The sequence below is a fragment of the Peromyscus leucopus genome, chromosome 1 (genome assembly GCF_004664715.2).
Source record: "Peromyscus leucopus breed LL Stock chromosome 1, UCI_PerLeu_2.1, whole genome shotgun sequence".
Classification (NCBI taxonomy): Eukaryota; Metazoa; Chordata; class Mammalia; order Rodentia; family Cricetidae; genus Peromyscus; species Peromyscus leucopus.
In genome coordinates this window covers 167847366-167861670 of record NC_051063.1, presented here as the reverse complement: position 1 = coordinate 167861670, position 14305 = coordinate 167847366, and the positions used below count along the sequence as shown (strand labels likewise).

Below are 14305 nucleotides of genomic sequence, written 5' to 3'. Positions count from 1 at the left end.
TAAAAGCAAGCTGACAGCCAACATCAAATTAGATGGAGAGAAACTCAAAGCAATTCCACTAAAGTCAGGAACAAGACAAGGCTGTCCACTCTTTCCATAGCTGTTCAATATAGTACTCAAAGTTCTAGCTAGAACAGTAAGACAACAAAAGGAGATCAAGAGGATACAAATTGGTATCACTGTCTGGGGGACCAGCCTCCAGCAGCACAAGATTCAAAGGGAAATACACAGAGTTGGTACCTACTAGACTTTTCTATCTGACAGGGTTAGGGAAAAAGACACTCACACTTTCTCTTGCTGGTTTCTTTCTTTATTCTTTATTTTTCCATTGTACACCTTTTTCTACAGCTTATATACTCCAACAAAATCTTTCAGGCAATATAGGAATTACAATGTGGTTACATTCTATTTTTCAAATGAATGATGATAATGAATACAGGTTTTTCATCTCCCTTACATGATTAAAACAAAGTCACTCCAATAACCTACATACATTTACCTCTAAGTAACTTGTTACAGATTAATAGAATATGAGCAGCCAGAAGATATTTTTTCTCAGCCAGCTCTTTTGTTGGCAGGCATCATATTGCAGTTACAAAGAAAGAATCAACCACTTTATTATTTACCTTGAAAGGAAATCTTATAAGCAATCCTAAAGGAATCCTAAACCTAAATTTCATACCTAAACAACTATACTTTAAATCAGTCAGCTATACTTTAAATCTTTCAGGTGCATACCCACTTGTCAATGGTTTCTTTTATCAGGAGATTGAGGGCAGGAATGAGTACAAGGAATTAATCATTACCTTTGATCATCGTCCACCCTAGCAAGGAAAGTACGACAGCTAATAACAATTGGGCTGCTTTGTATTTTTGACCTCAGCCTGTGTCCTTGTTAACTTTAGATTGTTTTGGGCTTTTTCATCTCAAAGCTATTATCAAGACATCTGATCTAATCTGAAGTTATTGTAAGACTTTGTTTCAGCTAATGATGCACACTTAAACCTGTGACTTCATCTTTCAGCATTAAGATCAAAGGAATTTGAGCCTGGCTCCTGGGACTCATTTGTTTTTCTTAATCATCAATTTGAACTGTGATCCTTAGGTGAAACTCATAGGCCCTACCTGTGTAACATTTACTTGGATTTATTTTTATTAATCAAAACTGTACAAACTAACATTATTATCAATTAGATGGTACAGCTTAGGGAGAAATTGTTTTCATAATAATCCACAGGTAAAAATGCCCAATAGATGGGATGTTTCTATGAGATAAACACATTACAGGCTGTAGCGATCTCCCCACACCCATTCACACCATGTCAGTTACCAGAGAAAGACAGCAGCAGCAAACATGTAAAGGCACAGCAGAAGCGAGAGACATCCCAGGGTCTGTCTTCTCAGGGCCTTGCCTATCCAAGATTCACCCATTCTGGAGCCACCTCCTGGTGGGCTGACACCTTGAACTTCAGTTGCCACCTGTTGCTCCTCTGACATGGCCATTGGCAAAATGAAGAGGAAGAAGTCCTATTCGTTTTTTTAGTGTCATCTTTAAGAAACTGTCTCCCAAGTTCTTAAGTTCTTTGGAATACAGTTATCTCCTTTTTAAGGATAGTTAAGCAATAATCATTAGCCCTAGTGAGTTCCTCATGCTTACTCAGAATGACTGCAAAGGCAGCCAGGAGTGACTGGAGAAACCAGATTTTGTGAATGACTGCAAAGAGGCTTAATTTCTTTGTAGGAATTTTTAGAAAAATTATCAGTTTTTGTTCCCAGCAAACTCAGCCACAATCATAATTGACGAAACTAAGAATTACTATAAGAATGAACATAATGAAAGTTAGAGAGGCCTGAAGCCCATGAGCTCCCTAGGATCAGCAGAGGGGTCTGCAGCATCGCTTCCACGGGTCTTTGACAGGTGGATGGGAGTCTCCAAAGGGCCTTGTCTTAAGGAACAACATTTATGCACCATTCCCAGGGGTGACAGCATGGCTTCTTCCAGTTAAGCTCCAGACACATGAGAGACCCTGACTTAAAAAACAAACAAACAACACAAAAACAGGTGGATAAGCCAGTAAAACAACATGTGAGCACACACACAACACAGCCTTCTACCTAGCTTGGCATGGGGGCTGTGATGGCTCTTCTTGGTTGTCAACCTGACTACATCTGGAACTAACTAAAACCCAAGCAGCTGGATAAACATGTGAGAGAATTTTCTTAATTAAATCATTTGAAATAGGAAGACCCACCTTTAATCCATTTCTTTTGAGGTAGGAAGGTCCACCTTAAATCTGAGACATGCCTTCTGGTGGCATCCTGTAAAAAGGATGTGGAATAAGGAAACTCTTGCCTTTTGTCTGCTTCCCCTCACTCTGCTGGCAAGTTCATTCCTTCACTGGCACGAGAGCCTACTTCTTCAAATTCCAGCATGTACTGAAGACCAGCTGAGACATCCAGCCTCATGGAGTGAACAACTTCTAGATTCTTGGACTTTGTGTTGCTAGACAGGCATTATTGGACTAGCTGTACCAGACCCTGTAAGCCACTCTCATAAATCTCATATCTATAGAATGAACAGTTCTCTTCCTCTGGAGAACCCTGACTAGTACAGGGGATGTATCTGTAATACCAGGGTTTGGCAGGTGGAAGCAGGAAGATCAGAATTTCAAGATTATCCTCAGCTACATACTGAGTTTGAAGCCAGCCTTGGCTACATGAGACCATCTCAAAACACAGAGGGGTTAGATAGATGGTGCAGTGGTTAGAGCACTTACTACTCTTACAGAGGATCCAGCTTTCGCTACCAATACCCAATACCCTCAGAGGTTTGCAACCACCTACAACTCCAATTCCAGAGGATCTGGCAATCTCTTTTGGCTTCCTTGGGCACCAGGCATGCAAATTGTATACATACATACATGCAGATGCTCACAAAAACACATAAAATGAAAATAAATGAATCATTAAAAATAAGCCAAAAAATTTAAAAATGCAGACAAATAATAACAGCAACAACAAAACCTTCCCAAATAAAGCATCAGAAAAGAACTTCTATCATCTAAATGTACTAATTGATAACACTTTGCCTCATTTTCTGTGTTTGTCTACAACTATATGTTTGAGCACTTTTTTTGAGCTGTTTGATGGTAAGTCACTAATAGGACACTTGATTCTAAGTATTTCATGTATCCACTGGTAGGATATTATCCACTAACAACCTTCCATCAATCCTCGTTAATGTAAACAACCTGTTACTATTATCCTAAGAAAATTATTTCAGGAGTATGCTCAGAAGTTCAGTTTCTTCTATGGGTTTTCCCATTTTGATGGACATTTTTTATTTGATTTTAATATTCCGAACATTTCAGTTTCAAACTTCTTAAATGCATTTATTATTGGGTTTCCTTAGATGTCTTTTTCTCCCCTTTTTATTGAGAATTGATTTTTTTCCCTCACATAATATATGCTGATCATGGTTTCCCATCTTTCTACTTTCAGTTCCTTCCCATCTCACCTGTCATCCAGATCCACTCCCTTTCTGTCTCTCCTTAGAAAATAAACATGCTTCTAAGAGATAGTGATATGATATGATATGATATATAATAAAATGGAAAATGATACATTGGGTTGGGATGACACTAACTCTCCTAAGGAACTACCACGAGGATTTCCATAGTAATTACACAAGTTTGCACTCCTACCAGCAATGGATGAGTGTTCCCCTTACTCCACATGTTCACCAGCATGAGTGGTCATTGTTTTATAAAGTTTAGCCATTCTGACAGGTGTAAGATGAAAGCTCAAAGTGGTTTTGATTTGCATTTCCCTGGTAGCTAAGAATATTGAACATTGTTTCCCAGCCATTTGATTTTCCTCTTTTGAGAATGCTCTTTTTTGATCTTTACCCCATTTTTAATTGGGTTGCTTGTTTTCATGATATCTAGTTTTTTGAGTTCTTTATCTATTTTGGATGTTAGCCCATTATCAGGCTTGTGGTTGATAAAATCTTTTCCTGTTATGTAGGCTGCCGCCTTATCCAAGTGACAGTATCCTTTGATGTGCAGAAGCTTTACAGTTTCATAAGGCTTCATTTATTAATTGTTGGTCTTTGTGCCTGTGTGTGTTCTGTTCAGTAACTCTTTTCCTGTGCTGAGTTCAAGGCCATGCCCTACTTTCTTTTCTATCAGGTTCATTGTATCTGGTTTCATGTTAAGGTCTTTGATTCATTTGGAGTTGAGTTTTGTGCATGGTGGTAAGTATGGATCTATTTGGATTCTTGTACATACAGCCATTCTTTTTGACTGGCACTGTTTTTGTTTTTGAAGATGCTGTCTTTTTCCTAATGTGCATTTTGGCTTCTTTACCAACAGTCAGGTGTCCATACATGTGTTGATTTATGATTGGGTCTTCAATTCAATTCCCTTGATCAATGTGTCTGTTTTTCTGCCAGTACTATACTGGTTTTATTACTATAGTACAACTTGAGATTGGGGATGGTGATACCTCCTGCAGTTCTCTCACTATTCAGGATTATTTTAGTTATCCTGGGTTTTTTGTGTTTGCATATGAAGATGAAAGTTGGCCTTTCAAGATCTGTAAAGAATTGTGTTGGAATCTTAATGGAGATTGCATTGTATCTGTAGATTGCTCTTGGTAGGCTGGCCAAGTTTACTATATTAATTCTACCAATCCTCGAGCATGGAAGATCTTTCCATCTTCAGATACATTCTTCAATTTCTTTCTTCCGTATCTTGCCCTTTTTACCATACAAATATTTCACTTGCTTGGTTAAAGTTACCTGAAGATATTTTATATTAGTTGAGGCTATTGTAAAATGTGTTGTTTCCCTGATTTCTTCTTTCTCAGTCCATTTGTCATTTGTACACAGGAGGGTTACTGATTGTTGTGATTTAATTTTGTATCCATCTTCTTTGCTGAATGTGTTTATGAGCTGTAGGAGTTCCCCCAGTGGAATCTTCAGGATCACTTATGTATACTGTCATATCATTTGCAAATAAAAATATTTTGACCTTTCCAATTAGTATGCCCTTGGTCTCCTTAGTGTCTTATTGCTCTAGCTAAGACTTCAAGTACTCTATTGAATTGGCGTGGAGAGAATGGACAACCTTGTCTTATTCTGGATTTTAGTGTAATTGCTTTCAGGTTCTTGGTATTTAAGTTGATGTTGGCTATTGGCTTGCTGTACAGTGCCTTTATTATGTTGAGGTATGTCCCTTTTATCCATAATATCTCCAGGACTGTTACCATGAATCAGTGTCGAATTTTGTCAGAGGCCTTTTCTGCAGATAATGAGATAGATGATCCTGTGGCTTCTTTCTTTCATTTTGTTTATATGATGGATTGCATTAATTGATTTATATATGTTGAACCATTGAAGCATCTCTAGGATAAAACCTATTGATCATGGTGGATGATCTTTTTTGATGTTTTCTTGGATTTGGTTTCCAAATATTTTATTGAGAATATTTACATCTATTTTCATCAGGGAAATTGGTCTGTAGTTCTCTTTGTTGGGTCTTTATGTGGTTTGGGTTTTGAGGGTGACTAGCCTCATAAAAAGAACTGGGCAGTGTTCTTTCTGTTTCTATTTTGAGGAATAATTTGAGGGTATTGACATGAACTCTTCTTTGAAAGTCTGGTAGAATTCTGCTCTAAAACCATCTGGCTTGGGCTATTTATTTATTTATTTATTTATTTATTTATTTTTGGTTGGGAGACTTAATTACTGATTCTATTTCACTAGGGCTTCCTGGTCTGTTTAAATTGCTTGTCTGATCTTGATTTATCTTTGGTAAGTGATATGTATTGCAAAAAAAAAAAAAAAAAAATCACCCATTTCTTTTAGATTTCCAAATTTGTTGGAGCACAGGCTTTTAAAGTGTGTCCTTATGAATCCAAGCTCTATTTTGCTTGGCTTTCCTCTCTCTCTGTTATCACATCCCTTTTTCGTCTCTAATGTTCTTATTTGGATCCTCTCTCTCCACCCTTCAGGTAATCTAGCTAAAGGTTTGTCAGTCTTACTGATTGTCCCAAAGAACCAACTGTTTGTTTCATTGATTCTTTGTATTTTCTTATTGTTGTTTCTATTTTATAGATTTCAACCCTGAGTTTATTTTTTGGCATCTACTCCTTTTGGGTGTAATTTTTGTCTTGTAGAGCCTTCAGGTATGGCATTATTTTGCTAGTATGAGATCTGTCCAATTTTTTTTTTTTTTACATAGTTACATAGTGCTATGAACTTTCCTCTTAGATCCACCTTCATTGTGTCTCAGAGTTTGTGTATGTTATGTCTTTATTTTCATTCAATTCTAGGAAGTCTTTAATTTCTTTCTTAATTTCTGTCTTGACCCATGTTTCCTTCAGTAGTGTGTTATTCTGCTTCAGTGAGTTTGTAGGTTTTTGTTTGCGTCTGTTAATTTCAAGCTTTAATATGTTGTCATTAGATAGACGCAAGGTGTTATTTGAATTTACTCCAATCTGTTGAGACTTGCTTTGTGTCCAAGTATGTGATCAGTTTTGGACAAAGTTCAATGAGGTGTTGAGAAGAAGGTATATTCTTTTGGGTTTGGATGCAGTGTTCTGTAAATATCTGTTAGGTCCATTTGATTTATAATGTCAGTTAGCTCCAGCATTTCTCTGTTTAATTTTTATCTAGATGACCTGTCTATTGGTGAGAGTAGGATATTGCAGTCTCCCACTATCAGTGTGTGAAGGTGAATATGTGATTTAAGCTGTAGTGTTGTTTATTTTACTAAATTGGGTGTCCTATGTTTGGTGCACACATATTAAAATGTTTATATCAGCCCTATTTGCTTGGAATTTGAAGATCATTTTCCATTCTTTTACCATGAGGTGATGTCTATTCTTGGTATTATGGTGTATTTATTGGATGCAGCAGAAAGATGGCTCATGTTTTCATAAACATTCTATTAGTTTGTATCTTTTTAATTGGGAGATTGAAACCATTGATGTTGAGATATATGAATGGGAAGTGTTTGTTAATTCCTGTTGTTTTGTTGGGGTGGTGTGTGTGTTTCCTGTCTTTTGATATGGTGGTCTGAGATTATTTATTCCTTCTGTCTTCTTGGGTGTGGTTAACCTTCTAGTGCCTTCATAAGGGCTGTATTTGTATATAGATACTGCTGAAATTTGGTGTTATGGTAGAATGTCTGAGTCAGAAGAAAGGAGTTTGGAGGTGTAGATCTGTGTGATTGGAGACCAGGGCAGAGATAAAGGGCATTGCCAAAATAGGCAATCTGCTACAGAGCCAGGGATGAGATTGTGGGATTGGATTTGGAGGAGAGGAGGAATTGGTAAAGAGCTGCAGGTAGCCTACCTGCTTCCCTGGCTGGTGATCCTGAGTGTTCTTAAAAATTCTAATGAATTCTCTCCCTCACCTTTTTTGTTCGTGTTCTTTGTCTGTTTGTTTTTTTAAGACAGTTTATGTAGCTCTGGCTGGCCTGGAACTCACTCTGTAGACCAGGTTGGCCTGGAACTCAGAGATCTACCTGTCTCTGCCTCAAAAGTGCTGCGATTAAAGGTGTGCACTGTAGGCGGACCTTTCTTTCCCATCTGCCAGTTTCCAAATGACTGACAGGAAGATTTAATATAAATTATAAATGCTCAGTTGATAGCTCAAGCTTATTACTTGTAGTAGGACAGGCCCATAGGGTTGAGGATATTGACTCAGACCAGTTGCCAAGGCGTGCTCATAATGTACTCCTTATGAGCCAACCTGGAATTTGCCTGAGGGCCTAGCAACAGGAGCTGTCAAAGTTCACGGTCACTGTCAGAAGTCCTGATCGTGCAGAGTCTGCCTAAAGGCCTAACAACAGGTGCTGTCAGAGTTCCTGATCATGCAGAGTCTGCCTGAGGGCCTAGCAACAGTTGATGTCAGAGTTCCTGATCATGTCCAGTCAATGAGGGATGACCACACAAAATGGGTGCTGGGAGGAGGGTATATAAGGCCTTCCCTGTTATTGAATAAATGAGCACATTATTTGCCTTCAATGGACTCCTGGTATCTGTGCCATTGATGATGCACCTTCTCACCCCCTCCCCCAAGGAAGCTGTTAGAATCCAAGCAATAATTACTAACTAGATCTTACAACTTAACCCATATTTCTTATCTAAGTTCTACCACATAGCTCATGGCTTGTTACCTCATTTCATACATGTCCTGCTTCCTCTGTGTCTGGCTGGTGACTCCTCTGACTCCATCCTTCTTCCTAGAATTTTCCTAGTCTCATTCTCCTGCCTAACCTTACCCTGTCCAGCTATTGGTCAGTCAGTTTCTTTATTAAACCAGTCACGGTGACATATATTCACCTAGTGTAAAGGAATATTCTGCAGTGCGCACCACCACCAGGTATCTCTCCTCTTTCTTTCTGTTTTCTTTTTAGCTTTTTTTTTTTTTTAGACAGAGTCGCATTATTTAGTCCAAGCTGGCTTAGAACTCAGGACCCTGTTATGTCTGGCTCCTTCTTGATGGGATTACAATTGTGCACTTCCACCACCACCACAGATTTTTTTACCCTGTTTTATTTTTCAGAATTTCAACTCCAGGTTAGTTTTCTTAAAGTGTGACACCTATTATGTATTTCTGTGCATTGATTTTTTTTTTCCCCTCATGATTTGGTTCAAAAACCTTCACCAAAGGATGTGTATTTCAAGTAGTATGTAAAAAAGCACATAATATTAGTTCAGTGTAGTTTTAATCTCATTAAGCAGATGTGCTTTCCCAAAAGAGTATTGTCTTACATAAACTTTCATTATTGCTGTTCTTCTTGCTCCTGTTCAGCTTCTCAGAAAATACTTTAGAGTTGGGCCATTGATTGAATGAATTTTGTCTGTGTGTGTCACAGGGAAATAAAATAGTCTTGCTTTCTCCTTTTCTTTCAGATTTGGAGTCAAATTATGAAGCTCAAAAATTATCTCCAGACAATCATACTTATAATATAAATTTACCCAAAGAGAGCATAAAGCATGTAAGTAAAACTTTTGACCTCCAGGGCTCCAGTTTTAGTAATGCCCCCAACTATAGAACATTCAAGGGACTACAGAGTTGTCAAGAAGGAAATGATGATCAAAAGATTACCAAGAAGGAAAAAGTAGCTACGTTTGCCAGCCAAACTGTTACTCACAATATAGAAAAAGCATATGAATGTAAAGAGTGTGAGAAGTACTTTGATTGTAGTTCAACTCTTTTTCAGCATCAGACTATTCATATTGGAGAGAAAGCCTATGAATGCAAGGATTGTGGGAAGGCCTTCAGACTCCAACAACAGCTTACAAGACATCAGAAATCTCACAGTGGTGAGAGACCTTATGAATGTGATGAATGTGGAAAGGCATTTCATCGTCCCAACCTGCTTAAGTACCATAAAACCATTCATACAGGTATAAAACCATTTGAATGTGAGGAATGTGGGAAGTCCTTCAAGCGTGTCTTCCACCTTGTTGAACATAGGAGTGTTCATGCTGGTGTGAAACCCTATGAATGTAATGAGTGTGGAAAAGCCTTTAAACGTCGCTCATATGTTACACAGCATCAGAAAATTCATTCTGGTGAGAGACCCTTTCAGTGTAAGGAATGTGGAAAAACCTTCACTTTTCTGGCACAGCTTACCCGGCATCAGAATATTCATAGTGGAGAGAGATCATTTGAATGTAAGGAGTGTGGGAAGATATTCAGTTTTGGTTCATTCCTTTTGCGGCACCAGAGTATTCATACTGGTGAGAAACCCTTTGAGTGTAAAGTATGTGGAAAAGCTTTTAGGCTTCAGTCATACCTTTCTGAGCATAAGAAAACTCACACTGATGAGAAACCTTTCAAGTGCAAGCTGTGTGGGTCAGCTTTCCGACGTAAGGACCAACTGAGTGAGCATCAGAGAACTCATACCGATGTGAAACCCTATCAGTGCAAGGAATGTGGGAAATCCTTCCGTCGGTGTTCAGGTTTTACTGATCATCAGAGTATTCACACTGGAAAGAAACCCTTTGGTTGTAAGGAATGTGGGAAAGTCTTTAGACTTAATATACACCTCATACGACATCAGAAATTTCATAGTGGCAAGAGACCTTTTGAATGCAAAGAATGTGGAAAGGCTTTTCATCTTTCCAGCCAGCTTAATTACCATAAAAGCATTCATACAAATCAAAAACCATTTGCTTGCAAGGAGTGTGGGAAGTCCTTCAAGCATGTCTCCAGTCTTGTTGGTCATAGAATTATTCATGCTGGTGTGAAACCATATGAATGTAATGAGTGTGGGAAAGCCTTTAATCATCGCTCAAACCTCAAGCAACATCAGAAAATTCATTCTGGTGAAAGACCCTTTCAATGCAAGGAATGTGGAAAGGCCTTTATTGTTCTTGCACAGCTCACTCGGCACCAGAGCATTCATACTGGAAAGAAATCATTTGAATGTGAGCAGTGTGGGTCAGCCTTCAGACTTAAGTCCCTACTCAATCAACATCAGAAAATTCATACTGATGTGAAACCCTATCAGTGCAAGGAATGTGGAAAGGGTTTTGTTCGTGGTACATTCCTTAAAATTCACCAGAGAATCCATACTGGTGAGAAGCCCTTTCAATGTAAGGAATGTGGAGAAGGCTTTCAATATCATTACCAATTTCTTGGACATTTTAGAATTCATACTGGCAAGAATCCTTATGAATGTAAAGAATGTGGGAAGTGCTTTACTTGTGGTAGAGACCTTAAAGTGCATCAAAGAATTCACACTGATGAGAAACTTTATCAATGTTAAGAATGTGGGAAGACCTTTAGTCAAAAATCAAACTTGGTCGGACACACTAAAATTCATATTGGAAAGAAGTCTTATGGAAGTAAGGAATGTGGAAATTCCTTTAGCAATAATCCTCAGCTAGCTGTATATCAGAGTTTGTATTGGTGAGAAACCATATTGAATGTAAGAAATGTGGGGAAATGTTTAGATTTAGTTCAGCCTTCACTGAATAACAGAGAATGCATACTGGTGTGACACCCTATCAATGTAAAGAATGAGAAAATACCTTCAGTTGGAACTCAGGCCTTCAAAATAAAGGAATCCGTGCTTAGGTGAAACCCTATGAATGCAAGGAATGAGGGAACACTTTTAGAATTAGCCAAGCTCTTCACAGAGTCCATATAAGTCTGAAACCCTATGAATGTAAAACATATGGGAAAGCATTTATTGTAAATGGTGAACTTACACAACATCAGAAAATCCATGATCATCAGGAGTCCTGTGCATGTTAGGCAAGTGGATAAGCCTTTGAAAATTTTAGTGACCATCAGGGAACTCATTTTGGCAAGATTGTGGCTGAAAAGAATTTGGGAAAAACTTTAATCTGCTGTAGTATTTAGTATTTGGTCATCATCAGAGTATTCATATACTCTTCATGCCAAGAACCCCTTTGTCTTAGGGTTTCTATTGCTGCAATGAAACTCTAAGACCAAAAAGCAAGTTGGGAAGGAAAGGGTTTATTTGGCTTACACTTCCATATTGCTGTTTGTCACTCAAGGAAGTCATGACAGGAACTAAACAGGTCAGGATCCTGGAGGCAGAAGCTGATGCAGAGGCCATAGAGGGGAGCTGCTTACTGGCTTGCTTCCCTTGGCTTGCTCAGCCTGCTCTCTTATATAACCCCCAAACATCAGCCCAGAGGTGGCACCACCTACCATGGGCTAGACCTTGTACCAGGCTTTTTCTTTTGGGCCATCAACCAGCTCCCAAATTATGACACTGAGACTTATTAGTATTGAATTCTCACCCTTAGCTTAGAACTCTTTTGCTAGCTCTTATACCCTAACCTATTTCTCTTCATCTATGTTTTGCCTTGGGGCTTTTTACCTCTTTTACTTTGTTCATATCCTGCTGTCTCTGTTTGGCTGGCTGGAAGCCACCTGGCTTCTTGCCCCATTCTCCCCCTCATTCTCTCCTCTCTTCTTCCTCTTGTTTCTCTCTACTCTAGAGCCTAGATTTCTCCTCCTATTTAATCTCTCTGCATGCCAGTCCCGTCTGTCCCTTTCCTGCCTAGCTATTGGCTGTTCAGCTTTTTATTAGACCAGTTAGGTTCCTTAGGTAAGGTGAAACAGATGCAACACATCTGTATATAACACATATCCTTACATTGTTAAATAAACGCAGCACAAACAAATATAACACACCTTTACACAGTTAAAGTAATCCCAGCTTAAAAATGTAACACATCTTTACCTCGTTAAAATAGTATTCCACAACAGGGCCCTCCTCATTAATCACTAATTGAGACAATGCCTTCCAGCTGGATCTCATGGAGGCATTTCCTCAAACAAGGCTACTTCCTCTCCAATAACTCCAGCTTGTCTCAAGTTGACACACAAAAGCAGCCATTACATCCTCTGGGAATGAGAATATGAGAAGTCTATTATTCATAGGTGATACTCTGTTGGCAATTTCTATGAATGTCAGAAATAATTGAGTAGCCATCATGTTCATTTACTCTCATCTTGTTGATTCTATAAACATAATTCCTCAAACACTACTCACTCAGTACAGTCAACTTAGAACAAGGAACCTTCCATTTTACTATTTTTTTATCCCATGGATCCTGTGACGTTATACTGTTTGTTTACTTTCTTTTTGGATAATTCATTAATCACCAGCACAATATAAGCCAAAGCTGTGGGCACAGAGTTGTAATAGATAATAAAATTCTTAAGAAAGTATTTGGTCCATGCCTGTGTTCTTTAAAATATCTTTTACTTTGTTTTCACTTTTATTAGCATTACTGTAACCAATATGAATAGCAAATTATGTTGCAGATAGTTTGGAATAACATCATGCGTTCATCTACTATTAAATTTTAAATAACTTCATTCTGTATACAATCAGATGAGAAGTACTTGAAAGGATTTTCATTCAGAATCCATTCCTTAAGTTTTTTGTGTGGAGATGTTAAAAACTCAGAACAATAAGTACTTTTTTAAATGATTAAACTCATAAAATTCAAAAGGTAAACCTATAATTTATGCCCTCTGCCCAGACATTAAGATAAACTAAGCATTTGTGACATGGCAAGACATTATAGAATCTCCTCCATCTTCTGTTCTTCCCAAGGCCATTTCTGGCTTGACTAGAATTTGACTTCTGATAGAGAATCTTGTGGAAAATTACCTAACTCTATTCTAGGAACCTGAGGTCAAGATGTCCCTGATAATTTAATATGGCTCCTGTTAAACTGCCTTTATGTACAAACATCTCCAGATAACTGCTTATCTTGGCTTCTGTTAAATGGCCTGCTTGAGTAAAAGCTCCCCCTGCAGCTGCTGAACAAACTAACTGGTTTTTGCTTTTAAAGCCCCTTGCTCTAAAAAAGCTTGAGGCTACACGTAAGTCCTGAATACCTGAGTGTAGTCCCAGCCAACTGGAATAAGGACTTTAATTATAAACTGTATCTGAGTGGTGTTCTCTGGTGATTTTGTCATAACACATTAAAGATAGACAAATTGAAGCCACTTGTAAAAATACATGTGTGAATTTTTTCATATTTATGGAAAAGTTAGACTAGTCAACAACACACTTCTGTATCCTCACCTAGCTTCAAAATTGTTAACAATTTACAATGTTGATCCAGTTTTTCTGTATACATGGGTATTTGGGGCTATATCAATAAGAATATGTTTTAGCATTAGGCATAGTACTACATGAATGAATCCCAGTAATTGGAAAGCTGAGACAGGAGGATCAAGAGTTGGAGGCAAGCCTAGCTACATAGTGACTTCACGTCCACTTTTGGCTGTACATAGACCCTTTTTCAAAAGAAGTAAAAAAATAAAATAAAAATAAAAAGCTGAAGACATGACATTTTACCCCTTACTACATCAGCCAAGATGGAATCTCAACTATCCATAGTACCATAATTCTGAGGAAATGATCCAGAATTTTACAACATTCAGAAATTTGTCATTGGTCTTCAAACTGTCCTTTTTACAAATGTGTGTATCCTAAGGAAAATCTAATATATATGATTCAGCCTTGCTCTGTTCTTTATTAAATTTTCAGTGCTGATTGATCCCAGTGCCCTGTGCATTGTACAGATGTGCTCAGTCACCAGGCTACATTCCCAGCCCATAGCCATTTCATCTTCTATCTAAGAGAAGTTAGGTTCAGATGAAACATTTTGGGTAAGAACACATTGCAGATTATATATCATGTTACAACATGTCCAGAAACACTTAGGTGTTAGCTATTGTATTATTGATGAAATTAAGCTTGGTCATTTGGGTAAGATGATGTCT

General features: G+C 38.1%; 1 protein-coding gene across 7 annotated transcripts in view; it reads left to right on the top strand.

The window, feature by feature from the left end:
- Nucleotides 1-11517, top strand: part of LOC114681544 (zinc finger protein 60-like) — a 51531-nt gene extending 40014 nt beyond the window's left edge. For 5 of the 7 annotated variants that reach the window (XM_037200979.1, XM_037200981.1, XM_028855088.2 and 2 more), the window contains one exon: nucleotides 8926-11517. In XM_037200979.1, the coding sequence (XP_037056874.1) occupies nucleotides 8926-10790 (1865 nt within the window). In that variant the 3' untranslated portion in view covers nucleotides 10791-11517. The remainder of the gene's footprint in view (nucleotides 1-8925) is intronic. The other 2 variants (XM_028855093.2, XM_028855092.2) reach the window with 2 other exon arrangements.
- The last annotated feature ends 2788 nt before the right edge of the window (nucleotides 11518-14305 follow it).